Raw genomic sequence first — 24191 nt, 5'->3', positions numbered from 1 at the left:
ACACCTTAATCTTTCAAATGAGATGAAAATGCCGATATATGCTAGTCTATGTAGCCTATGGCATGTGTTTTTATAGGCAGTTTGGAAACATGTTATTGTTCTCAAGAATATTACAGAGAATATGGTGCACAGCCTGCTACTTGCCTGGAATGGACGATGGTAGGTGCGGGTTTGGATTGCAAATTGACGAATGTCAATTATAGGCTAACCTACAAATGCATTTCAATATTTCCGTTGCTCAATTGTACGACCATGACAAACGGTCCTTATGGTCGAGAAAGACAGCAATTTAGAACCCTATTTCTAGGCTAGAGTGCATTGCCGATGCTTGCGGAGGTGTTCAACCCTAAGCCAAGGTGAAATCAATGGTTTGAGCCATGAGAGGTAACTGGTTAAACCATCTATTTATCAAATTTCCTAGGATCCGAATTTTCCAATGGTCTTCTTCTCAAATGTATAGCCTACCCCAATCCTAATTGCAATTCATCAACTAGCCTACCTCTTCTCGCGCGTCATCAGACCTCCCCTCCCTTGCGTCGAAGTCTTGCGCATAGCCTACCTAAAGAACGTTATATCCAAAAGAAAAAACGCCGCCTTAATCTGGACAGCATGCATTCATCTGTTATCATTGTGCGTAGATGTTTATAGTAGCCTACTCTGCAGTTATTGTCACTGAACAGCCAGGTTAAAAGTCCAACGCTGTACGTGCGCGTCAGAGACAGTAATAACATTCGGTTAGTATCACACCTGCCATTACAACCTATCAATTGCTACCGGTAGTTACGCAGCGTAACATTATTTGTATCTGTTCTGACTCCTCAAAAGCTATACACATTTTAAAGTATTAAAGTATTTCATTAACACTTTTTTTAACTCTTCCCTAGAAAGAATATTTAACATTTGACAAAAAAATACATAGATATTTATGTAATAAAAATATAATAGTCCAGATCGTGCACTTATGGTTACAATAGCCTAAATCAAAAGTTCGTTATTTAATCAGTTGAGACGTATTTCACAAATATGGTGTATGTCTTCATTTAAATAACATTTAGATTTGTATTTATTAGTAAATACTTTTTATATAAAAAATGTATTATACTTCCTAAAAAGCTATTTAGACATTCTGTCTAAACCGTAAGAGAGCACAGAGCATCTAATTTCTTTAGTGAAAATAATTTTGAAAAAGGAAACAATGACAGCAACAAAAAAAAACATTTATTTTTTCATTCATAATGTATTTAAACTCTGTTATGAATATGACAATTTTTTTTCAAAATGAAATTTTAATTGTGTATAATTAGAAATATATTTACAAACATTTGAAAAAGCCCCTTAACCAAGAAAACAAAGCACGTTTTCTCACTCATTCACTCAAAATAAGTACTTCTGGTGTGCTTATTGGGGCACTATCAAACATCCCTTGTAGACTCCATACTGAGGGAAGGTGATGAACATTCCTCAAAATCCTTACATTGACACATTATACTGCAGTACCAATTCTCCACTACAAACAGGTTAAAGCACTACATTTCTTACAACATTCCTCATCTTTAAGAATCAGAAAGTCACAAGTGGATGCTCGCTCACAAATAAATGGTTCAGTGTTTGAAGATGGCTCTGGGTCAGGGACCCCCTGGCATACCCTGTACCTCTCAAGATCCAAGAGCAGGTTCACTACCAGGGTCACAGAGGTCATGCGGGGTGGGTGACCCTCATAGAGCGGGTGAGTGAGGAGCAGAGGCTGGCCCTGCACAGCCACCTGATAGCAGAAGCCTGGGTTGATCTGCACAACAGTGTCAGTCATGGTGGACATCTTGCTGCACTGGACAAGTTGCAGCTGTGGGCCCTCCATCATAATTGCATACCAGAGGATAGGCAGTGCTGCCTTGCGAGTGGCCTCCAGCAGTTTCAGCAGCTCGTGATCCATATTGCTTCCACACAAGGATGAGGTTTCAGCCAAACTGAAGATCTGAGTTATCTATGAGAGGGTAAAGAGTTAGGGGGCGGGAATTGGTTGGCCTCAGGTCTCCCCACTGGAAGCCCCAAGTAGGGGGAACGGGGGAATCTATCAAATAGCGTATCTCTAACTTTGTACAGTAATGCAATTAGTCAAATCTGACACACTACGAATAGATACCAGATAAATCCCAATTCATTCATAATACTGTGAATATAGGCCTACAGTTGTACAGACATAATTAGAATTTTTTAATGGTTTGTGCGAAATCGTTAAGAATAATAAGCCATAAAACCAGTCTGCACACCCCCAAGGTGTATTGGTTTAGTCTTGACTCTTGATCCAGAGTGTTGGGGGACCACATAGTAATGTTTTCATTATTTATTTGTGTTGTTCAAAATGTCCACCGCCCCTGCGGCTGACTAGTCCTACATACCATAGGTGTGACCTCGTCCTCCTCCTCGTCTTCTGGCTCTTTTGAGTGCACGACTACATCTTTATCCATATTCTGCATTGCTCCCCTCCAGCTACTTAGTAAACTTTGGGCAGGTATGGGTGCATTGGCATATCTTGCCTGTGTGTTTGCCTATTCAAAAATGAGAAAGTACCACACACTTTACGTTACACCAAATATGCAGCAGTTGAAAGCTATGGGAGCAATATTGGGTTCAATCCATCTAGAAATACTGTATCATGAAGAGTTTAATGGTTTGGTACTGACCGTAGTCATTTAGAAAAAACAGAATATGTAATGTTCAAATGTAGACACCTATAAGTAGACATAACTAAAGGTGGCATTCTCTGATGGCCAAAAGAAACATTAAATTGAAGAATCTAGAAAAGGGTAGAGTAGAATACTGATAGGGAGAACTCACTTCTGGTACAAGGCATTGGTTGCTGAGGGCATAGCCACCAAAACTATGTCTTTTGGCAGTGTCCACAAAGTCATGGTCAACCTGTTAATTAAGGTGAACAATCAGAAAGTGTCTTTCTAACAGGCGTATTTTTACATGTGGCAATGGTAGACTGATTTGTAATCAAACCTGCAAAGATGGTTGGCGGTTCATTCCATAAATAGTTTTTCTTCTTTTAGTATGCTCAAAGCCATATGCCTATTACAGCCAGCCACAAAATAGAAACAGTTTGATCACAAAGAAGATTCATTAAAATGAACAAGGTCAAATTTACATAGCTCATCCTTGCTCTGCAACCCCTGTGAAACTGGCTACTCAACTGTGTCCAACGAACAATCCTTCTTCTTTACATCATTAGTCATCTCTGGGTCAATTGCTAGTTTTCGCTTCCTTTGCTCCTTCTTGCGGCTGTACGTATTGTAATGTCTTGGCCTGCCAATCTTACCCGTCCCTTCAATGGCCCCAAATTCACCCAGACCCAACTGAAAGGGCAACAAGTGTCTCTGTCAAACACATACATACACATAAGAGCGCCATTGGAAGCATTGTTAGGAGGCTGTTCAAAGCACCATAAACTGCAACAAACACACCATCATCAAGCACTGATACAGACACAAGCACTGACATGCCTATTGACAATTGATAGCATCATCCCCTGAGCTTGAGCAATTAGCAATGACTTAAAAATGTTTAATCCTCACCATTGCCTGCCTCTGGCACTGACGCAAGCGACACTTCTGTCTCTTCTTATTGCTACCTCCAAACTTGGGCTTGTCTACACAGAAATCACATGTACCACAGTCCTTCCTGCTGAGACAAGCCTGACACTGCCCGCAAGCACGCCGCTTACGTTTCTTGACGCCTTCCTGAAAAACAACCACGGGACATCATGACACCAAGAGTTAACATATTTAAACATATTTAACCATTTACAAAAGCTACTTAGTCCAAACTTCATCTGAACAGGAAATCATACGATCAACGGCAGGAATGCCGCCGGGGGCACTCTACACATGATAGAGGCTTCCCAGATATTGTAAAAGGCTGGTCACCTCATCATCGTCATCATCATCGTCGTAATCCTCATCATCCTCGCAAAAATCATCCTCCTCACCATCAACATCCACTTCCACGGAAAAGTCCTCAGGATCACTAGTTTGATAACTGGAGCTCTGTGGAGCGCGGGCACATACAAGATATATTTCATATTTAAACCCGTAAGCGTAACTGTCCTGTCAACAAGGTTCTGAATCTGCTTAAAGTGACTAAATGTAAACTACAAATAACTACTGTTAGGGAAATCAGTTTGTTTTGTTATGCGTTTCTGGATTTTTAAAATATTTTCTTATATCGGCCGATATCGGAATATCGGATTTTTAAATCAACAAATATTTGTATCGGTATCGGCCTTAAAAATCCTTTATCGGTCGGGCTCTAGTATCAAATGCCTGGGAACATCTTTTTGGTTGGAAAACAAATATAGTTGTATAATGGTACCAATCAAACAGCTTAATTCTTCTTCTTTTTCCATGTGAGCCTATACCTTATGGATAGGCCATATACATTTGCGTTTCCGACAACGGACAGGTTTTCTTGAGTCAGGGAAAAGCATCCCTTGCTTGCAGCTGGCACACATCCCACAATCCACTGTGGTAAGGCAAGCCACACACTGACCACAAGGGATCCACTGCAATAATGAGGAAAAAGGAACAATGAGAATCACCCATTTCACCATCAACAATTATCCTACAAAAAAATAAATAATATATGTATATAGGCCACACTACTGTTCAAAAGTTTGGGGTCACTTAGAAATGGCCTTATGGTCACCCCATGCTTCTTGAACCACCTTCCACCACTAGTATAGGCTTGATGGGCACTTCTTATGTACCATATGGTCAAGGTGCTCCAACAACAGCTCATTAGGGTTGAGATCCAGTGACTGTGCTAGACACTCCATGATTCACAGAATACCAGCTGACTACTTCTTCCATAAAAAGGTGTTGCAGTGCTCAACTGTGCAGAAAGTGTTTTCATTAACAAAAAATAGGTTTTCTTTCAAATACAAGGAAACTTCTATGTGACCCCAAACTTTGAACGGTAGTGTATACAAGTATATATGTATACGATTTATCTAGTAAATAAAGAAAAATACAAATTACCTTTCTGAAGACAATATTGCGATTGTCGACTGGCTTCTTGACTAAAAGAATACAAAGAACTGCTTCAAACCTCTACTTTTGACATATGGGAACATCTTCAAAGCTATTCCAAAGTTATTTGTTTAGTAAAATATTAAGAATACACTGTTCCTTGAGACTACTGTAATATGGCACAAACATGCGAGTAATGGTATTGATACTTTTTGTGATGACATACCCTTGCATCTGAGACAACATGATTTTTTCCCTTGTCTTTCGGACTCTGTTACTGTGTACGGATTACCACACTTGGCACATATGCTGAAATATATTGAAGAATACAACAATATTAACAAATAAGTATAACAGCTTGCCAGTCTCAGGTTTAACAGTTCAAAAACAAATCCTGTATCCAAAATTTCCATTTAAATATTGTAGGCTACATACAACAACAACAAAACAATGAGTAAGGTTATGACATAACTCTGGGAGCTTGACTCACCGAAAACAGATATTTGAAGCCTCCAGGCCATTGAGGGAGGAAGTTGGTCTTGATGTTGGACTCCAGGGCAGCTTGGTTGCACTGCTCTGTATACTTTCTCCAGAGGCTGGACTCAAAGGAGCCTGAAAGGACATGGGGTCTTTGTCTGGAATTCCCAGGGCACTGCGACTCAGAGGGGACAGGCTAACTCTGGAGGTTGGCCCTGGTGTCAGTCTGTGGTTAGAGATGGGACTGATGGACTCAGAGGATGGAGATCTGTCCTTCCGCATTTTCTAACATAACATCAGAAAATAAAATGTTAAGACATTTTTGTATTGAAGGGATCTGTCACTCTGATCAGAAAATTGTATCTCATTACCTTCCTTCTTAAACGCGCTGGTTGGCAGTTCGAAAATGTTCCTAATTTGTATTCAAACATCGACAAGTCTATATCCAAGACTTTACCCAGTTCAACTCTGCTTCTCACACGCTCATTCTGCGGACTACAAATGAGGGAAAGCAATCAATCACCTGGCATATTCATTGAGGTTTTCTATAACTGAAAAGACCAAAAAAGGGCCAACATTGAATTACCATTAGCTCAGGGTCTAACATTTACCAATGACCAAGTCATACCTCAAATAATAAACATCCATCTGGCCCATACTGGAACCGGAGCGACGAATAACTGTTTTCCGCTTCCACCCATCTCCAAGTATAGGCCAGTCTTCCCATCCCTCATCTGGCTTCACTCTTTTCCTCCGATATCTGACAGGAATAAAAGATTAGTGTCACTAGAAGTATACAAATCCCTCAAGTGTAAATTTTGAATTGCTCATTTGTTTTACTGTAACAAATTAAGGGAGAGTATGGAAGCATTTCTGTGGAAAAAGACAAAAATGTGTGTATTACGCTACATGGCTTACAGCCTTATGCTTATGTTTACCATATCCTTCACACTTAGTATCTAAAACAACTTCAGTGTCAGTTTACAATGCCATAGCACAATTGTGAATAGCCTACATTATATCTCGCAAGCATGCAAATACACGTATGCGTTACTAATGAAAATACACAGTAACCCTGTAAACATACATGGAGCGGGTTCTTTTGAAGTTCCATTCACTGCCGCTCCTCTCACTTTCTCCAGCCAGACTTTCCTCCTCTCCCTGTCTTCTGCCAAACACGGAGAGGTCCCAACTTGGTGCATCAGGCTCATCATTGTCTTCCTCCAGAGGCTCAAACCAGTCCACATTAACTTCTTCAACAGCTCTCCCAGGCTCTCTGTCTGATACCTTGAGGACTGCTTGAGCAGAAGGTTTTGCAATAATATCATGGCAATCGGATGGTGCCAACACCTCGAATTGAGCATTATTCTCAGAGGTCCTTCCCATACCATTTTCCATGCTTGCATTCATCTTCGTTACAAGTACAGTATTGTTTGGGTTGCTAAACTCCACATTTCCATCCATGTTTCCCTTTTCAATTGGTTAACGTTCTCCAGTCCTTCCGACAGGTCACTCGTCAATTATCAATTTACATAGTCTGTGCATGAAGTGCTCACACTGTTTCCTAACGCTGGGGTACAGTAGTTTATCTGAATGTAATAATAGAGGTACAGTACTATTCGGTGTTCGGTACAGTACTGTAGATAACTTCACTTCTTGCTGGGCCTTTAGTATGATGAATTAAGAATGTAGTAGCATCTAATAAATGGAAGAAACAACAAGTATGTACTCACAAGAAACTTGTGAGTACATAATCAAGAAACAACGGGTCTTTTGAAAGATGCTGGTAAACATTCAGATACGCTGCTTTCGCAAAATACCTTGTTGCTGTCTGCTGCCGGCTTCCTATCTTTTTACTATATAGAATGTGTTAGTTTTTCATCTAAGAACATAAACCTTTCAAAGAGTACGAGCCCTTACCTTAGTTTCGATCTAGATCTTACGTACTGTACTTGCATTGTTTGTTTACGTTAGAGCAAATTGTTACACAACATGGGCTAATCTACAGTAGTTGGCTACGCCACTGTCTAGTTGCTGGTGGTAACATTCGATTCGGATAAACTAGTTTAGCTATAGACATTTATGATATTATAGACTATCGAAATTGAGTAAAATATTTAAAGTACCTCCAGATTCCATTGGGACTTTCATCAGTTGGCTAATTCAAGTTTGCAGCCATTTTGCTCATGTGTTGCTTCCGGAGTACATCTGACCCGGATATACTTAAACTCAAAGATTAAATCCCTATGGTTATATCAGAGAACGTCTAATATCCCTAGACTGGTTCTGGTTACGTCTCCAATATGACTTCAGATTTCCCTACAATTTTAAAAATAAAAGCGTGTAAAATAACATTTTAAATCGAACTTTTACATGCCACTTAAATATGAACAAATACGTATGATTGTTTTGAAGAAAAAACACTGCATGCATAAACACTTTACCTTTTGTATGTGTCTGCATTTTTTTACACGAACCCTGATACTATATCATTAGTAGACCAAACATATGATCCGGGCTGCCAACTCTCATGCACTGGCCGTGAGACACACGCATTTCAACCAGTTCACACGCTCTCACGCCACACCTTTTCTCATGCTGAGAAGGCAACGACAACCAAGTAGTCCTGTTTACGTTGTAAACAGTAATGGACGAGGCGTAGGAACACGGAGTGAAGCAACATAGACGCGCGAACACCCGTGAAAGCTCGTCTCGTGGACATTTCTTATGTCCACATTTTTATTTTAAGACAATGTACATTTATTATTCAGACTAGAGGAAAAATATATAGATTCACAAATTTCAGCACATTTTTGTGATAAAAGAATAGGCTGTTCTCTATAAAAGGATGGAAAAGAGATGATCTCTATAATAATAGTCATCACAATAATTGTCTTCACATGTTTGAAAATATCTCCAGACTCTTGCTGACTATCTGTCCTTGTTGCTTCGGAGGTCAGTTGTTAGCGGGTCGTGCTGAATGGTTTGGTGCAGCATAAGAGCAAGCAGGCCTGCCCTGTTTGTCATTGCTGTCCTGACGTTGCGTTCCTGCTCAAAGAGCTCATCCAGCTTGTACCACTGTCAAGCAAGAACATTCCAAAAACAAAGAGCATGGAATTTGAACTATGGAATAACTACGGTAATTGTTATTACATTGACTTGTATTGATCATTATTCTCGATTTCCTCATAAGAACAAAAATAAACTGGCACTGTGACTTGTTCCACTAACCACTCTGACTCGTTCCAGGTCCACCTCAGCTCTCCTGAGTTTCTCCCAGTTGTAATGCTTGTTGCACTTGCGTTTGGAAACTCTGCAGTACTCTCCAGTCGGTTCGAAAACATTCCGGACCAGAGGGCAACCACACACCTCATCCACAGAAACCTACTCACCAACAAAACAGACGACCACATGAGAAAAAAAAAATTACAGATCAAACACATTACTCTATACAATCTAAACAAAAAGGCAAATAAAATTGTGCTTCCAGTGCTGACTCTTGCTGACCTTGGGATCTCTGGAATGCTCTGGGCACAAGACCTGAAGCCTCTTACAGTAAGTCTTACTCTGGGGGTTGTACACATCACAGAAGAGTCTTGTTGCTCTGAAAACAGAAACAGTAATTGTTGTTACACTATTATCTAATTAATATGTAAATGACAAAGAAAACTTGAACTTATCTTCCCATCTTACCCTTCGATCCTTGTGGGGTACATGGAACCAAAAGATGTCTGGCTCTCATACTGTCAGATTAAACACAATGAAATACTTGTAGACTGCACATTTGCTTTGAATAAGGAGGATGTTAAAGCGGTATTTGCTTTTTGCAAACTATTTTTACTACAAAAAAATGTAATAAACATTTAGAAAATGCCATTATATAGGTAGGATATTATTTCCATAAACCAAAGGGCAGAAATACATAAATATTCAATAAAATCCTGGTTTGACATTGTGAGAAAATTAGTCGTTCCTCACCTTGGCATAACATCTCTCCATGTGTCTAAGTGCTACTTTTGGATTAATGGGATGACTGCAAGACACACAGAAAATCTGCAGGTCTGTGTCTTCATTATCACCTTCATTCACCTACAACACAATTAAAACAGTTTAAGATTTAAATTTAACACCCCAATTTAGGATTAATGTGTGTGTATTAATGTATGTGTGTGTGCGTGCGTGTGTAAGATGACCCACTTCCTCATCCTGCTGGACCACCTGTTGCTTGGCTTTTGCAACGATGCCTTCCAGCTCATGGAAACGTCTCTCCATGTCAGTAAGGCGGAGCCGGGCATTCTGCTGATCCCTCCGGATGCGCTCCAGTTGCTTCTTGCCTTGCTCCTCAGCAATGCAAGGACTCTGCTGCCACTGCTGGATACGCTGGGGGAGAATCTCATAGATCCGACTGAGGAGACAGCAAGATCATTCATCATATGTTTTAGGAGTGGCATCGGTTAAATGGGGCTTTGGATTCTCTACTTGCATCTCAAGTCATGGTCATTCACTATTAGACATCTTACTTTGCTGCCAGCTTCATGCCGCAATCCTCTGAGCAGTATTTTGAGTTAGCTCGTGCTGACTCAACACAGGTGGGCCCGAGGCACTGGCGCAACCCAGCAACCTCCCGTGCATCAACCCTGTCGGTGTGTCTCACTTTGTCCTTGTGCTTCTGCTTCTGCTTGTGGCGCCGGGACTCTTTCTAGTATTCATGGGAAAGGTGTACAATGTCAAACAAAACACAAAGACTGACCACAGTGCTAATGTTATATTTTGGAGTTTAGGACAGGTTTGTGTATCATTTCATAGGAGGTGTCAATTCATCATAATTTCCCTGGTATTTCACGCTCATAGTAGTAGTAGTAATAGTTGAGCAAATTTATTTTAATTCTTCTGCAAATAGGCTGACAACAAAAATGGATCCTATTTTATCATCCTAAAGATATATGATGATACAGTATGTTTGATACAGTATGTTTTATAATGGTGACAAAAGGCTTTCGATTCTTGATAGTTGCATAATTGCATATTCCAGTTGGGTATCAAGCTAAACATTCTTAGCTTTCAACTGATATACAATATGCGTTTTCAAGGAATGTGTTTTACGGTATATACATACTGCGGGTATGTTTTACATGTCAATCTTTCATATCTTGACCAGCCGCAGACACACTAACGTTTAGGTCTAAAGATTTAAAATCAAGAAAAAAAGTTTCATATTATTTACCTTTTTGTCAAACTTCTTTTCTCTTCTCTTCACATGCTTAACTTTTACAGCTTTCTTTCTCATTACAGGACTAAAGGGAGGACCATCATCTTCATCACTGGGCCATAGCTAGGGTTGTAAGGGGGTCATTCAAATAGCTTAAGTAAGTTTTACCATCCACATAAGCAAGAGAAAGATATGTATTTAGAATGGAAGAGTATAAACAATATGCGTTTCATGAGAATTATGTCGCATCTAATACCATGTTGTCTTCATATCCTGCTGCTTTGTACTGCTGGTAGAGTTCTATCTCACTATCATAGTCCTCTGAATATCTCCTTCGTCTGTGATACGAATTATCTCGCCTTTCACGCAGAGAAAATTCCTCATCCTTGACACGCAACATTTTCTAGACAAAATAAAGGAAGTCAGTCGTTTTACAAGGGACACTGAAAGAACAGGATATTTTGAACTGAAACAGAAAACTCACCCTTGCTCGAACGACACACTGTCTAAATCGACACTTCTGCCTTATTTTATTGGGTCCCCCAAACTTTTTCATGTCTTTGCAGAAGTCACACTGGGCACAATCCTCAGTTCTCCTGCAAGGTTCACACTCTCCACACATACGAGCAGAACGCTTCACCTAGGACACAGACAAAAGTTTAGATTTTTCAACTATCAGTGTTACTAAAAAAGACTGGTATTACCATTACAGTGGAAAAATACCAGGTTGAACAGTAAAAAAAGAAGCTACTCACTTTTGATCCCCGTCGTCTTTCACTCCTGTAATCTGGGGTACTGCATCGTTTATCTGGTTTCTCTATTCTCTCCATATCAGGTTCTTTCTCACGACTCTTCTTTGGACGGTATTTTATCTCCAATGAGGGGTTTTTATCTAAAAATGCACAGTAAAGGACCAGGAAGACAATTCAAGCAATGACACAAATGTATTTTACTTGAAACAAATTCAATTTTACATTTAGTCATTTAGCAGACGCTTTTATCCAGAGCAACTTACAGTAAGTACAGGGACATTCCCCCGAGGCAAGTAGGGTGAAGTGCCTTGCCCAAGGACACAACGTCATTTTGAACATTTCGAACCGGCAACCGTACCGGCAACCTTCTGATTACTAGCCTGAGTCCCTAACCGCTCAGCCACCTGACTCCCTATTTTGTTCACAACCAAAAGGATGTGCAGTCTCTGCTAAGGAATTAGTTGTGATGGAGGACTTTCAGGCCATGCATGGACTCACCTCGGCATGGCATACAGTACCACTCCCTGATTGCTTTAGCCATCTTCTCAGTGATGTTGATGCAGTTGCCATGAAACCATTCATTGCAGTTGTCACAGCCACTAGTAATGCACAAAGGAAATGTGAGCTCCATGTTATTTCTTATACATATTGCTCTGTATATGGACAGTGCAAATCAAAATCGAAATGTTTTATTATAACACTACTCACATCATGAAGCAGTTGATATCTGGTTTTCGGCAGACGCAGTACAAAGGCGCATTTTCCCCTTCCATTTTGCTGAACCCCGGATAAGGATCAAAATCGGACACTTCACTATCCTGTTGTATTAAACAGATTAAACAGTGACGTGGTTATCAGCTACTGTCAACAAGTGCAACTAGTTTCGAACCAAACATGTACAATTACACCCTATTGTAAAGTTACTATGGGCTTATGGTATTTAACTAGGTTTAAAATACAATCGAAATTGAGTTTAAAAGGCGCTGTCTGATCAAGATCACTCTGATCATTCTACACCATTCTGCAGTCTAGCTAGCTAGTTACCTGTTGTGCTAACTAGCACTAGCTCTAGCAGTCCTACTAGTAACACGATCTGGCAGTAGACTAGCCTACTGAGTAGGTTTGCTAGCCAGCTAGCTCTGACTTACCTAAGACACCATTTAGTGAACTAACGTTATTTACGCGGACAATGTTAAACGGTACTGTTAATTGACTGGTTAACAACAAACACAAATTATTTTTTAATGTTGTTAGGGTCTAGCTACACACTACACTCTACACTAGCTAGCACTCACTACAATGTTAGCTTACTGTCGACGTTATAATTCGATGAAAAAAAACAAGTAATAAACTGCCATCTTAGGTACTGTAACTGCAAATCAAGCACAAAGTTTGGTTACCATCGGCTTAATCCTTGAATCCAAACACACAGGTAAAGTACATTTAGTGCTAGTAGAAGAAAATGGATGTGCTTAAGGTAGCACCAGAGAATGTCTTAAACAGGCTAGCACTACTAGCTCGCAAGTTGGTCGCTTGAGTTCACCTAGTGGTAGCTAGTAGCCTATGCTTACTGTACAAAGTCCGGAAGTTTCTTTCGCTTTTTTTTTACCAGGATAAACAGCAGAGTATTTAAATGGGTTTTATTTTTGGCATAGATGCGTTTTAACACGTCTCAGTATGTGTAAAAATACGCTAAAGTGAGGCTGTTTACAGTACAAGGATGTTAATTGTAATATTTGTACAATTCCTTATTTGATTTTAATTCGTTTTTATTTGTAGTTATTGCTTAGGTCTATATTTGTTTTAGGAGATTAGCCTATTAGTTGACATTGTATAAACTGACTACTAATGAATGAGTAGTGGGCGAGCAATGGTAATATCAGGCTGACAGACAAAATGAGACAGTGATCTACTGTGAACCGTGAATTAATAAACCATACATCCACTAAAATAAGGAGCCATCCGCTCAGAGCTGGTATCACATTGATGACAATGATTAGGTTACCGGTAACTTCATTCTTGACATTTACATTTAGACATTTAGCAGACGCTCTTATCCAGAGCGACTTACAGTAAGTACAGGGACATTGCCCCGAGGCAAGTAGGGTGAAGTGCCTTGCCCAAGGACACATCGTCATTGCACGGCCGGTAATCGAACCGGCGACCTTCTGATTACTAGCCCGATTCCCTAACCGCTCAGCCACCTGACTCCCTTGACGCAAAGGAAAAAAGGAATCACTAAAAGCTTGCTACAAAAACAGAATAATAATTGATTCATAATTAAACCTGAGTAGTCTACTATGGGGTTCCATTTGTGCCAAAAAAGTTTGCTTTTGAACAATGGATGTTGGCGATTGCTTTGCTCTCAGTTGTTTACTTTGCAGCAGTTCTTGTGATTTGCAGCGTACCATTTGTGCCAAAAATAAGTCGAAGCTTTAGTACAATACGTCTGGTTATCTTGGCTATTGCTTTTCTCTAAGTTGTTTACTTTGCACGGCGTTAATTACGCGTGGTTGACACACGGGGCGTCTTAATACTTGCCCACTAGGCCTGCCATACAATGTGCCACTTCACCTGTCGTTGCTGTGGTCGTTGTTTTTGTCTTTGGCTATTGCTTTGCTCTCCATCGTTTACTTTGCAGCGTTGCGTTTACAATGTGCCACTTTACATGTCGTTTGCTGTGGTCGTTGATTTTGTCTTTGCATGACGATCACGTGGATCCTTGCAGTTACGTAGCCTACTTGCTTCTTTTGACACTCATTTTTTTTTAAATGAGTAATTTATACTGCCATTTCTACACAGAATTTTGGATGAAAACAACATCTGCCTACTTCTGCAGTTTTGGTAGCCTACAACCTTTTGATTCCTGTCAAGGTTTTTAACTATGGTTGTTAGGTTTTTGATTTATGCTTGACTTTATTAGTTTTATATTATCTATTTGTGACTGTGAACTTGGTGCATATCTTGGCCAGAGCGGTCTTGAAAAAGATATTCGTATAGGCTAATCTCAGGAGACTTTCCTGGAAAGTTAAATTAAACCAAGATTAACACCAACACAATGTTTGGAGTTAATAAATCAGGTTTCACGATCGTTTCAAGTCAGCAAGGGTTACATTTGTCATGTAAACTCATGAAACTTGTATTGCACATTAAATTTTTTAAACACGCGTATTCAAATCTTGGAGGAAACACCAGGGAGTCACCCTTCAATCACATACAGAAAAATAAATTGTTCAGTCACATCAGAAAAAAAATATCATCCGGCTTTTTTCGACAGATTAAGCCACTCAAAATAGCACTTTTTTATTTATTTGAATAATGACCATTTGAAGGGCTGGGGGTCAGTTGAGAATATTAAACATGCACAGTTGGTAAAAGCTCAATAAAAACGAATTAAGTTCCAATTGAATGTCAATACAGATTTTCTTATCAAAATGTGGCATTATAAATATACCTTTGGTATTTTGCATTTAGACAAAACAATGAAATTAGTCATGCATATCACGACCAAGTTGAACGTTAAATTAAACTCCCTTTGTGAATTTCCTGTTGACATCACAATTGAGAAGGTAAAGCAATGCTGCAAATGTATTCTGTATTTCAATAAGGCATAATATAATAGGCCTATATATTAAAGAAAAGAAAAATATGGCTGAGTAAAACAGTTGGCCAATCACTAATTCAAGGCCAGAGCTGTTGGAAGGACATCTGGATATACATTTCCAGGACATGGCTTCAATTGTTATTTAATGGTAGATGTTGATTTCATTGGGAAGTCTAGCATATGCAACTTCTTCTCTTGTTTTTTTGTAATAACCCAAGCAATACCCTGTCACAAGTCTTCATCCATATTTAAGCGGTTCCTGCAATTACTGGTTTTAGAGACACAATGTGACAAAGGTGATAGCAGGTTATCTGCCAGCATCTCCGGGTTCAGGGCACAACTGTCTTCCATGAGGATGTCCCCTAGGCCCACATCAGGGAACAGTACTGAAGAGGAGGGGTCATCCAATTCAGAAAAGCTCAGACTCCCCAAGTCAAGTGAATTGCTGACAGTCAAATCCACAGGTGAGTCGGAAGATGGTGGAGAGAGAAAGGAAACAGTTTGTCCCATGACTGCTACTCCAAGGCTGAGGAGGGTTTGAGAGCAGGCCTCTCCAGTACTTGGCACCAGAGGCTGGCCTCTATGAGGATCAAGCTGCTGTGGATGCTGCTGCTGAAAAGCAGATTTTGATCTCAGGCCAGAACACTCTACGGTTGAGAGACCATGGAGCCGAGCTTGCATTTCAAGTTCCTGCAGACAAACATTGGCAAGTGTTATTCATACTTAACTATTTCATATATTTTACTATTTACTTTGTATGTAAAATGATGTAACATTTTAACACTTTAGGAACCTATCATGGATAAAATTATTTTGCAGCTCCACGGTTTCATTGGTATGCTAACCATGAACTAAAACAAACAATGACCTGTATACGTAGCATTAGACTGTGGTTAGCATGCTCCATTTTCTTCTGACACCTCTCTATATCCTTTGTCCTCTGTTGCTCCTTCTGCATCTTCCTAATGTAATCCACAGACGCCTTCAGGATGGTTCCCTTATTCCAGCGCATCTCACTTTGTGGATGAAAATAGAAAGGGGAAGGATAAATCTTTTGAAAAGTAGTACAATTTAGATAAATATTTTAAATAAAATGTAGACCTATCATAAACCAATTGAATTTATCCAATCATAAGTACAATTCAGTACCTGTATCCTTAAACACATTCTAAAAGTAGTCAGATACTCACGGGTCATTTGACCTGGGTATTAGATCCCCCAGCTCCTTTATGCGGTCATTGATGTTAAACCTTCGCCTTCTCTCAACTGTTTACAATCAGTAGCAACCATGAACAAGGAAATATGGTTGCTAAATAGTTGGTATTGCATTATCAAAAGAGTAAAGGCTACAGATGTCTCATCAAATCAACGTATCAAATCAAACACTATGACTCACTGAGGTTATGATTGTCTTTCTTCTGCCTGTCCTTCATTAGAGCTTTAACATCAGCATCTAAAGACAAAATGTAATCTGAGAGTAAGTATGTTTAATGTTGCACAAAGATGGCGGTGTCCTGATCTGAGTGACATGTGACTCTATAATGCATTGTGTATGTCTCCAAAACAGAAAAAAAAAAACATAGACCATTAAAACACAATTTATGGTAGGCTACTTGATAAAACTATTTTACAATAAAAACTACTAAAGCTACTACATTGCTGGTTCACAAGAGTAGAAACTGGGAAATGCACTTCTAGAGATCAACTTGAGGAATTTTGATAAGACCTACCATGTATTTCCCTTTTAATGTTAGCAGGACGGGAATTGCTGACAGTCATGGTAGGGAATGCCATTCCAGGAGTATGGTATACATCAAGGAGGTTGCCAGAGAGCTGAAGGCAACACAATTATTTAATAAAGAACATTAAATTACTACTGTAACATAGTCGGAAATCTGTAATGGCATATTATAATAAACTGTGGAACATAAAAGCTTAACTGAATTATATCACAAATTCAGTTACAACCTCCTTGTAACATTCATATAAAAATCCCAATGACACACATTGTATTGGAAATGTACATCTGATATCCTCTGTACTGATATCAATAGTTACCTCATTTCTTTTTTTTCTTTTCATGCTCCTGCACAAGCAAAATCCTCATTTTCTGACAATTGGCAAACTTCCTTAAAACCTTTGAACTTTGAACACTTAACTACACTGAATATTTAACATACCTTCTTGCCCTGCATGATTCCACTCCATCTAGTCCACTGGTGTCCCACCCCACCCAGAGAACACTGGCCCAATGGGTGCAATGTTTCACAAGTATATATTTACTCCACCACCAGGGAATTTCAGTTTGAGGAGTCCAACCAACAGTTTACAGTGAGGTTCTCATTCAAAGAACTCTGTAGTATTGATTCACAATTAGTGTACACATTTATTGATAGTGCGCAAATTGTGTGATAAGTTGTTTCTATTTTTGCATATGAATAAGAAACACATTTCATCACAGCTTCTACTCTTCTTCTAATTTATCATTTGCATCACACGCCGGTGCTAGAAAGATTAACACCAGAGTTGATTAATGTCATGACATCATCAAAACTGGATCGAAGAATGATAATGTCATTGATAACATCATGGAACAGAAAAGATGTCAAACAGATTGATGAATCAAGTTGAGATGGGTTTAAAATCAGTTTTTGACCTTAACACTGAAACCGTGATACAAATCCAGTAATTACTTTACTCATTATGGAGATGAGTCTAAAAGCATAAGTGTGAGGTGTTATTATCATTAAGATGCTTGTGTAGTATTTAACAGAGTACTGCAACACCAGGTCAACATGGACAAGATAACAAGAAGAGCCATGTGGCACCAGTGAGACCTCAAAGCACAAGACAAACAAAAAGTAATGAAGAAATAGATGACCAGTGGGTTAGACATTCAAGGAAAGGTAGCCCTACATATCCAGTAAAAAGCAGTGGAGGACAAGCAAAATTAACAGACTACATTTGCTTTAATCCTTAAAGACGATTTTAGATAGCTATACCATTAAAAAGCAAGCAATATGATGCTAGTGAACAGTGAGGTGTAAAGATAACTAATTAAACATGGTCGCACTCACCATCCTAAACTCACTCCTACACAGCAACCCCAGTTGGTCTCACAGAGCCCAACTGTTTATCCAGTCAACAACCACCACTCCACACCCCCTTCAAAATTACACATAGGAGACAAACTATACAATGGGTGAGCGCGTCTTTTCTTTTTCAAGTTACTTGTGACACGTAGATCTTTATCTTATGGAGTAACAGTAGGCTACCTTAACCAGTTTATATATTTGATGTGTCAAATCTCAAATGCTATTTTATTATGCTGTTAGCATGCATTCACCTCCTGGGGAAAGTACACAAATCAGTGTAAGCAGCTACAATATTCACAGACCATACTGCAGCCACCTCAAGAGTAAAGTAATGTGATATTCTCTATACCTCTTCTTTGTTGGATCTAAGGCTGAGTGAAGCTATCAGGCTGTTAGGAGCATTGGTGGCTATAAGGGTCATTTTTGGGGCAGAAGATGACTGTAGCATAGTATATCCCCAGGGTCTGAATTGCCACCTTGTTGCAGGTATTGTGGTGCACCCAACGGTGACTACAAGAGTAGTCCGAAGCCCTAAAGCAGACACAGAGGCCTTCCACTGAGTCTCACGCCTCTCCTGAGCTCTTGCATCTGCTGTGGTCAAGGTAGCCTGCCCAATGATGACATGGCAGGTTTGGCTATACATACGAGGCTAGCCATCATTTGATCACACCTGGAAGAGCTGTAACATCTAGCATATTAGTACACACTGCTCAGCTTTCACAATTTATCAAGGCAAGTCTACAGATTATTAGGGATTGCTACAGTTGGCTCTGTCAAAAGCAAAACTATTATGTTTCTCATCTGCACAATTGCACACTGTAGTAGTCACTTATATATTATTGTGATATGTTGACACATATTACACCGTCCCTGGCACTTCTCCATTCAAGTAGATAATTGGGAGAAATAATTTGTGTTTTTGTATCTCACTTGAGCCAGCAGAAGCTGTCAGTCAGTGTGAGTAGTAATCATGTGTTATGGAACCAGCTGGAAAGAGGAAACCAAACACAGTTTTCCAGGTGCAAATTGACTAGTAATATCATTACCTGTTAATATGATAATTCTCTACACACACACACACACACACACACACACACACACACACACACACACACACACACACACACACACACACACACACACACACACACACACACACACACACACACACACACACACACACACACACACACACACACACACACACACACACACACACACACACACACACACACACACACACACACACACACACACACACACACACACACACACACACACACACACACACACACACACACACACACACACACACACACACACACACACACACACACACACACACACACACACACACACACACACACACACACACACACACACACACACACACACACACACACACACACACACACACACACACACACACACACACACACACACACACACACACACACACACACACACACACACACACACACACACACACACACACACACACACACACACACACACACACACACACACACACACACACACACACACACACACACACACACACACACACACACACACACACACACACACACACACACACACACACACACACACGACAAACACACTGCTAAACACTCAAATCAAATATAGAAGAACAAGTTTATTTTCTTTAATCTCATCCATCTGCAAATGCAAAGTTCATTGCAGATGTCAGGGTGTCTGAGAGTTTGGTTGCAATTTTATCTGAAACGAAAAGGAGCATCTTAAATTAAACTCAAGTTATCACCTTAAAAACAGACACTACAAATTAGTAAATTGTATTTTACCTACAAACCTAAAATACCTACCAGATCTTTTTTGTTGCTTTTTCCTCTTCTTGCTGGCAGCCTTGAGTGCCTGACCTTGCTGCAGTGGGTCAACGTTCAAGATATCCTTTAAATCCAGATCTCTGGAGGAAGCTGCATCTGCAGACCCACCAGTCTTTGACTTTTGAGTTTGTATCTGCACAGTCATAGGTCCAAACTGTAGACCAGAGTACAAATGTAGTCAATTTAAAATGGCAAGAGCCATGAGATTCTCATTCAAGTTTCATGTACCTGCAGTCCCGATCCTTACCTTCAGATCCTGATCATCACCCATAGATTCAGTTTCATTTTTGGACTCAATCTCCTTTAGAGAAGCAAGTTCCATTTCTAAGTCACAAGGTGGCGTCTCCAGATCACCCTGTGTCATCCCAGAGGTTGCCATGCAGAATCCCATTTGTACATCAGGACAAGAAGACTCTGCGAAGTAAACATCCTGTTCATACAAATGCTTGCAGTTCACCCCATAAAAAAAACAACATCTCATGAGTCCTACCTGCTAAAACCTCCTGGTTTCCCTTATCCAGTTCATCCCAGTCAAAGGCTTTACCCATCTCAGACACAATCTCTGCACTGATATGAGTAGGAAGAGTGTGGGTCTCCGGAGGATGTGTGAAGTAGCTGATTCTACCCCTACATGACAAAATGTGTGCATAGTTGGACCATGGGATTTAGCTTGGAGGTAGTGGTGGTTTACACAATACTGAATGCAGGATGTCACCTACCCTGTCCAATCCAATAAGACACTTTTAGCAGCTTTGTCACTATCAGGCAGTCCACCTTTCCTTAGCTTGCCTTGTCGCTGAGCCAGCAAAGCCAAAAACTCTAGAGCTGTGTGGAAATCTGGAACTCCATAGTGTTCCATGATCTGTACAAGACAGAGGGACTTTCTAGATTACATTGTGATACCAAATAAATCATACAAGGAAATTGACATCACTGTACCTGTGCCTTGTTGCACCGTCTAAGAATGGCTTCAACAGGGGGTAGAGGATCTACAAGTTGTTCAATCTTCACACAGTTACGAAGGATCATGGCAGCATCAGTTGTTGAGGTTGCCATTACAATACCTGGGCAATCTAAAAGTTTGATGTGTTTGTCCAAGTGTATTTCCTGAAGGCACCTGAAAACGATTAAATAATCAATTCAGCAAAAATAGGTCTGATAGCACTAGACATACTTACAATAAACATAAGACTTCTACTCACTTAGTCACACCAGGTGTGGCCCCAACATTACATGCACGTGCCCTTTTCAAGCTGTTTATCAAACTGCTCTTTCCAACATTTGGAAAGCCTGAAAAAAAGACAGTGTAGTTTAGCCTTTATGTCAGACAAGGGGGAACTTAACATTTGTTGGTGGTTTAAGAGTACCAACCAACTATTCCGACAGTGATGGCTGTCTTTATGTCTTGGTTGCGACAGTAGTTCCCAAGCAGTTTCATGAGGCAGTCAGCCCCCACACAGGCACTGCTACTGAGAAGCTCAGAGGATGCCTGTGTCACTGGCACATTACTCCTTTTCTGCACAAAACAGGCACAAAAATAGATTCAGTTCACACATTCAAGTATGTTATCTGAACATGCTTAAAATTATTACACTCAATTGACAGAACATTTACTACACAACAATTAAATTATCCTCGGACCAAGTTTTTGTTCTGCTGCTGAGTTGAAGCTTTGAATGCAACTGTAGGAAATTCATTGCGAAGATACTTGATCCATTTCTCCACTATATCCTTAGAAACCAGATCTGAAGGACAATTAAACAAAATAATAAGTCTGCATGTTGACTGAATAGATTAATGTAAATCAGGTAACTTCCCATTTAACTTTTTTCACACATACTCCAACCAGATATTTTTTAAATCTTTATGTTTCCCTCTCAGACTTACCAATTTTATTAAGTACTAATACTATTTTCTTTTCAGTACCACTCTGAATGACAGCCTGTTCCACCTGAGGACACCTGCAGCCTAGAGGGTCACGGGCATCCAAGACCTCCAAGATCACATCAGAAGCTTCAACCACCTTCAAAGAGCACAGCAGACAGCTTATGAGGTATGCCTACTCTGTATCTTATACTGCATAATACTTTATACCAATTTCTTCTGATGCTATACATGGCAACAGGTAAAACTGAACAAAATTCAAACTTGTTGAAGCTAAAACTAAATATAACCAACTTGCCTTTTTAAATTCCCTGTAATATGCCTTTCTTGAGTTCTCATTTTCAAAGTTCACATGTTTCTCTAAACTCTGCATCTCCATTTCCTGCATCCAGATGAATGCACACATTAGAAAAAGAATAAGATCTCTACAGTTAAAATTTGTTTATATAGTCCGTTGTTATTACTCTGTGCTCAAACTCTCTTTGTCGCTTCTGAATGTCTCTCTGAAAGCTATCCAGACTTCTCCTCTTCATTTGCTCTTGTTCTCTTGACAACCTCTGTCTTTCTTGGAGTTCTTGAAGCTGGGGAGAATAAACACAATGTTGTGATAAGGTAACAAGGTTTCCAAATGAAATGTATGCATGAAGAGGCTAGAATAGCAGTTTTCACGAGTTACCCTTTTTCTTCGAATGTCTTCAGGTTTTCCATGCTCTTTCATATTTCGCACTGAAATATCTGGATTTGTATTCCTTGAAAAATCACTCTGCGGCCCATCGTTAAGCTATTGAAGAATGATACATAGATAAATTACGCCAGGCCGCACTTGTCGGTGCCAGAAGAACTAGGTACCGATGTAAGCAGGCAATCAAGCATGCATACATTTTTCCAAAGTAGCTTTCCTCAAGCAAGATACACACATGTTAAGTAATCATTATCTCCCAGGCGTATTAGGTGCCACACTGGACCTTGACGATTAAACTTGTATGACAGCAGTGGCCTCCACATGCACAAAGTCAACTAGCTGTAAGCTAACTGGCTAGCCAATCTTACCTTATATTTTCCCCGACAACCCAGTCGTTTCGCACGTTTTTGTTCTGTGCAGAGAAAAGTTATATAGTTAAACACAACACTAATTTGTTGATCATGTATATCTTTCAGTTGCTTGAATTAAAAACAGTAAAGTAAACATGGGGCAACACGTACTGGCCTTCGACATGATTTCACATGTGGGTCCGGAAATAAATGTCTTCTTCTAGGATGGTTATGCTAGTGCTTGGAGACACAAATGAATACTGCCCTCCGCTGGTGAAGATGGTCTTGCAGAAAGGAAAATTGAACAGTAAACCCGAGCCGAAGAGATTAGATTAGAGGCAACAAACTGAGACAGCATCCCTCTCCTTCTTGAAATTTGATTGATTGAAGCATGCTAATCATGACAACACAGAGACACATACATTAGTTTAACTAATGAGGACTGTATAAAGATCCTTGCACATGAACCATTGCGTTTTCACAGGATGAAATTCCTTTCACTTCGACCAAATTAAAGCTGGAATAGGCACATTTTGTGAAGCTTGCTGTTTTAGCGTCTATTCCAAACAATTAGTATGGAACACCGAGTTAGTCACAAATAAATAGATCGGTAAATAAATAGATAAATACATAAATATGGCTATGAAATAAACCCTGAAATTTAAAAATATGGCAATAAATATATAAATATAGCATCATATAATTATATAGCTCAATCCATTTACCTTAATAAATAAATACATTTATTTATTTATTTCAAAATGACGTTTCAGAAAAAACAAAATTTATTTATTTCATGGGACTTTTATGACTAATGCCACATTTTATTTATTTTTTTAGACTTTTATTTCCTAACGCCACATATATTTCCGAGCACCACATTTATTTCTGTGCTGTATTCACTTCCAGTCTCACATGCAAACGAGAGGGGCGTTAGCTCAACAGCCTGCTAAACACGGCCGTCCCTCTCAACCATTCAGGTGCTATCGCCGTCTGTCCATGCTAATCAGGGACGGCACTATGAACATCATCGCCGTCCATCGGCGTCCATGCTCTGCAGTCCCTGCCATCGCCGTCCATCCATGCTCTATGTATTACAATCCTGCGAGGCCCACAGATGTCGGATTAATTTCATGTTACCGTCAAACCTTTATATGTATTGGTTGCTATCAAGATGTTAAGTTTATTTCGGCAAATATGACAAAAAGTGATTCTCAACATTGCCTACACCCTCTTTAAGAAACCA

The 24191-nt window shown here is 39.7% G+C and overlaps 4 protein-coding genes across 9 annotated transcripts; all 4 read right to left on the bottom strand.

Moving 5' to 3' along the window:
* Positions 1-1210: 1210 nt before the first annotated feature.
* On the bottom strand, positions 1211-7694 carry mbd1b (methyl-CpG binding domain protein 1b). Of its 6 annotated transcripts, none has more exons than XM_067246733.1 (16): positions 7631-7694; positions 6893-7202; positions 6592-6802; positions 6133-6377; positions 5876-5999; positions 5518-5789; positions 5254-5336; positions 5037-5077; positions 4418-4561; positions 3927-4046; positions 3576-3740; positions 3195-3377; positions 3004-3072; positions 2836-2916; positions 2397-2546; positions 1211-1981 (listed from the first exon to the last, which is right to left on the bottom strand). In XM_067246733.1, the coding sequence occupies exons 4-16, from the start codon at positions 6159-6161 to the stop codon at positions 1508-1510; spliced, it is 1935 nt and encodes a 644-aa protein (XP_067102834.1). In that variant the 5' UTR covers positions 6162-6377; positions 6592-6802; positions 6893-7202; positions 7631-7694; the 3' UTR covers positions 1211-1507. The 6 variants fall into 6 exon arrangements, with proteins under 6 accessions (XP_067102834.1, XP_067102819.1, XP_067102827.1 ...); XM_067246718.1 differs by having other exon boundaries at positions 6133-6264; XM_067246726.1 differs by having other exon boundaries at positions 6133-6264; positions 6592-6799.
* A 512-nt stretch (positions 7695-8206) lies between these two features.
* Positions 8207-13010, bottom strand: cxxc1b (CXXC finger protein 1b). Its single transcript, XM_067235341.1, has 14 exons — positions 12866-13010; positions 12174-12283; positions 11964-12064; positions 11469-11605; positions 11198-11353; positions 10970-11116; positions 10729-10836; positions 10025-10203; positions 9702-9909; positions 9483-9593; positions 9198-9247; positions 9012-9108; positions 8736-8888; positions 8207-8582 (listed from the first exon to the last, which is right to left on the bottom strand). The coding sequence occupies exons 1-14, from the start codon at positions 12866-12868 to the stop codon at positions 8436-8438; spliced, it is 1707 nt and encodes a 568-aa protein (XP_067091442.1). The 5' UTR covers positions 12869-13010; the 3' UTR covers positions 8207-8435.
* A 1697-nt stretch (positions 13011-14707) lies between these two features.
* On the bottom strand, positions 14708-16956 carry LOC136944334 (transcription factor E3-like). The gene is made up of 5 exons (XM_067238075.1): positions 16800-16956; positions 16466-16522; positions 16260-16335; positions 15938-16085; positions 14708-15759 (listed from the first exon to the last, which is right to left on the bottom strand). The coding sequence occupies exons 1-5, from the start codon at positions 16861-16863 to the stop codon at positions 15298-15300; spliced, it is 807 nt and encodes a 268-aa protein (XP_067094176.1). The 5' UTR covers positions 16864-16956; the 3' UTR covers positions 14708-15297.
* Positions 16957-19803: 2847 nt separating this feature from the next.
* gnl3l (G protein nucleolar 3 like) lies at positions 19804-23152 on the bottom strand. The gene is made up of 15 exons (XM_067235203.1): positions 23117-23152; positions 22964-23007; positions 22590-22694; positions 22378-22494; positions 22212-22295; positions 21917-22052; positions 21671-21774; positions 21401-21545; positions 21232-21319; positions 20969-21146; positions 20749-20891; positions 20520-20656; positions 20277-20443; positions 20009-20183; positions 19804-19904 (listed from the first exon to the last, which is right to left on the bottom strand). The coding sequence occupies exons 1-15, from the start codon at positions 23127-23129 to the stop codon at positions 19837-19839; spliced, it is 1704 nt and encodes a 567-aa protein (XP_067091304.1). The 5' UTR covers positions 23130-23152; the 3' UTR covers positions 19804-19836.
* Between the last annotated feature and the right edge of the window lie 1039 nt (positions 23153-24191).

This window comes from Osmerus mordax, chromosome 1, assembly GCF_038355195.1.
Source record: "Osmerus mordax isolate fOsmMor3 chromosome 1, fOsmMor3.pri, whole genome shotgun sequence".
In the NCBI taxonomy this organism is placed as follows: domain Eukaryota; kingdom Metazoa; phylum Chordata; class Actinopteri; order Osmeriformes; family Osmeridae; genus Osmerus; species Osmerus mordax.
This window is presented reverse-complemented; position numbering and strand designations above follow the sequence as displayed.

Coding starts and splice junctions, on each gene's coding strand:
- gnl3l (XM_067235203.1), bottom strand. Junction 22,053..22,211: donor ATTACAGGGAATTTAAAAAG/GCAAGTTGGTTA, acceptor TGCTCTTTGAAG/GTGGTTGAAGCTTCTGATGT. Junction 20,184..20,276: donor GTGATGATCAGGATCTGAAG/GTAAGGATCGGG, acceptor TCTGGTCTACAG/TTTGGACCTATGACTGTGCA.
- LOC136944334 (XM_067238075.1), bottom strand. CDS start 16,863: ATGGCATTCCCTACCATGACTGTCAGCAATTCCCGTCCTGCTAACATT. Junction 16,523..16,799: donor CATTAAAAGGGAAATACATG/GTAGGTCTTATC, acceptor TTTTGTCTTTAG/ATGCTGATGTTAAAGCTCTA. Junction 16,086..16,259: donor ATACCCAGGTCAAATGACCC/GTGAGTATCTGA, acceptor TCATCCACAAAG/TGAGATGCGCTGGAATAAGG.
- cxxc1b (XM_067235341.1), bottom strand. Junction 11,606..11,963: donor GTACTGTATGCCATGCCGAG/GTGAGTCCATGC, acceptor GTGCATTTTTAG/ATAAAAACCCCTCATTGGAG. Junction 8,889..9,011: donor AGCATTCCAGAGATCCCAAG/GTCAGCAAGAGT, acceptor GTTGGTGAGTAG/GTTTCTGTGGATGAGGTGTG.
- mbd1b (XM_067246694.1), bottom strand. CDS start 6,968: ATGGATGGAAATGTGGAGTTTAGCAACCCAAACAATACTGTACTTGTA. Junction 6,265..6,591: donor TTCAAAAGAACCCGCTCCAT/GTATGTTTACAG, acceptor TATTCCTGTCAG/ATATCGGAGGAAAAGAGTGA. Junction 3,378..3,575: donor AGTGCCAGAGGCAGGCAATG/GTGAGGATTAAA, acceptor TGTGTTTGACAG/AGACACTTGTTGCCCTTTCA.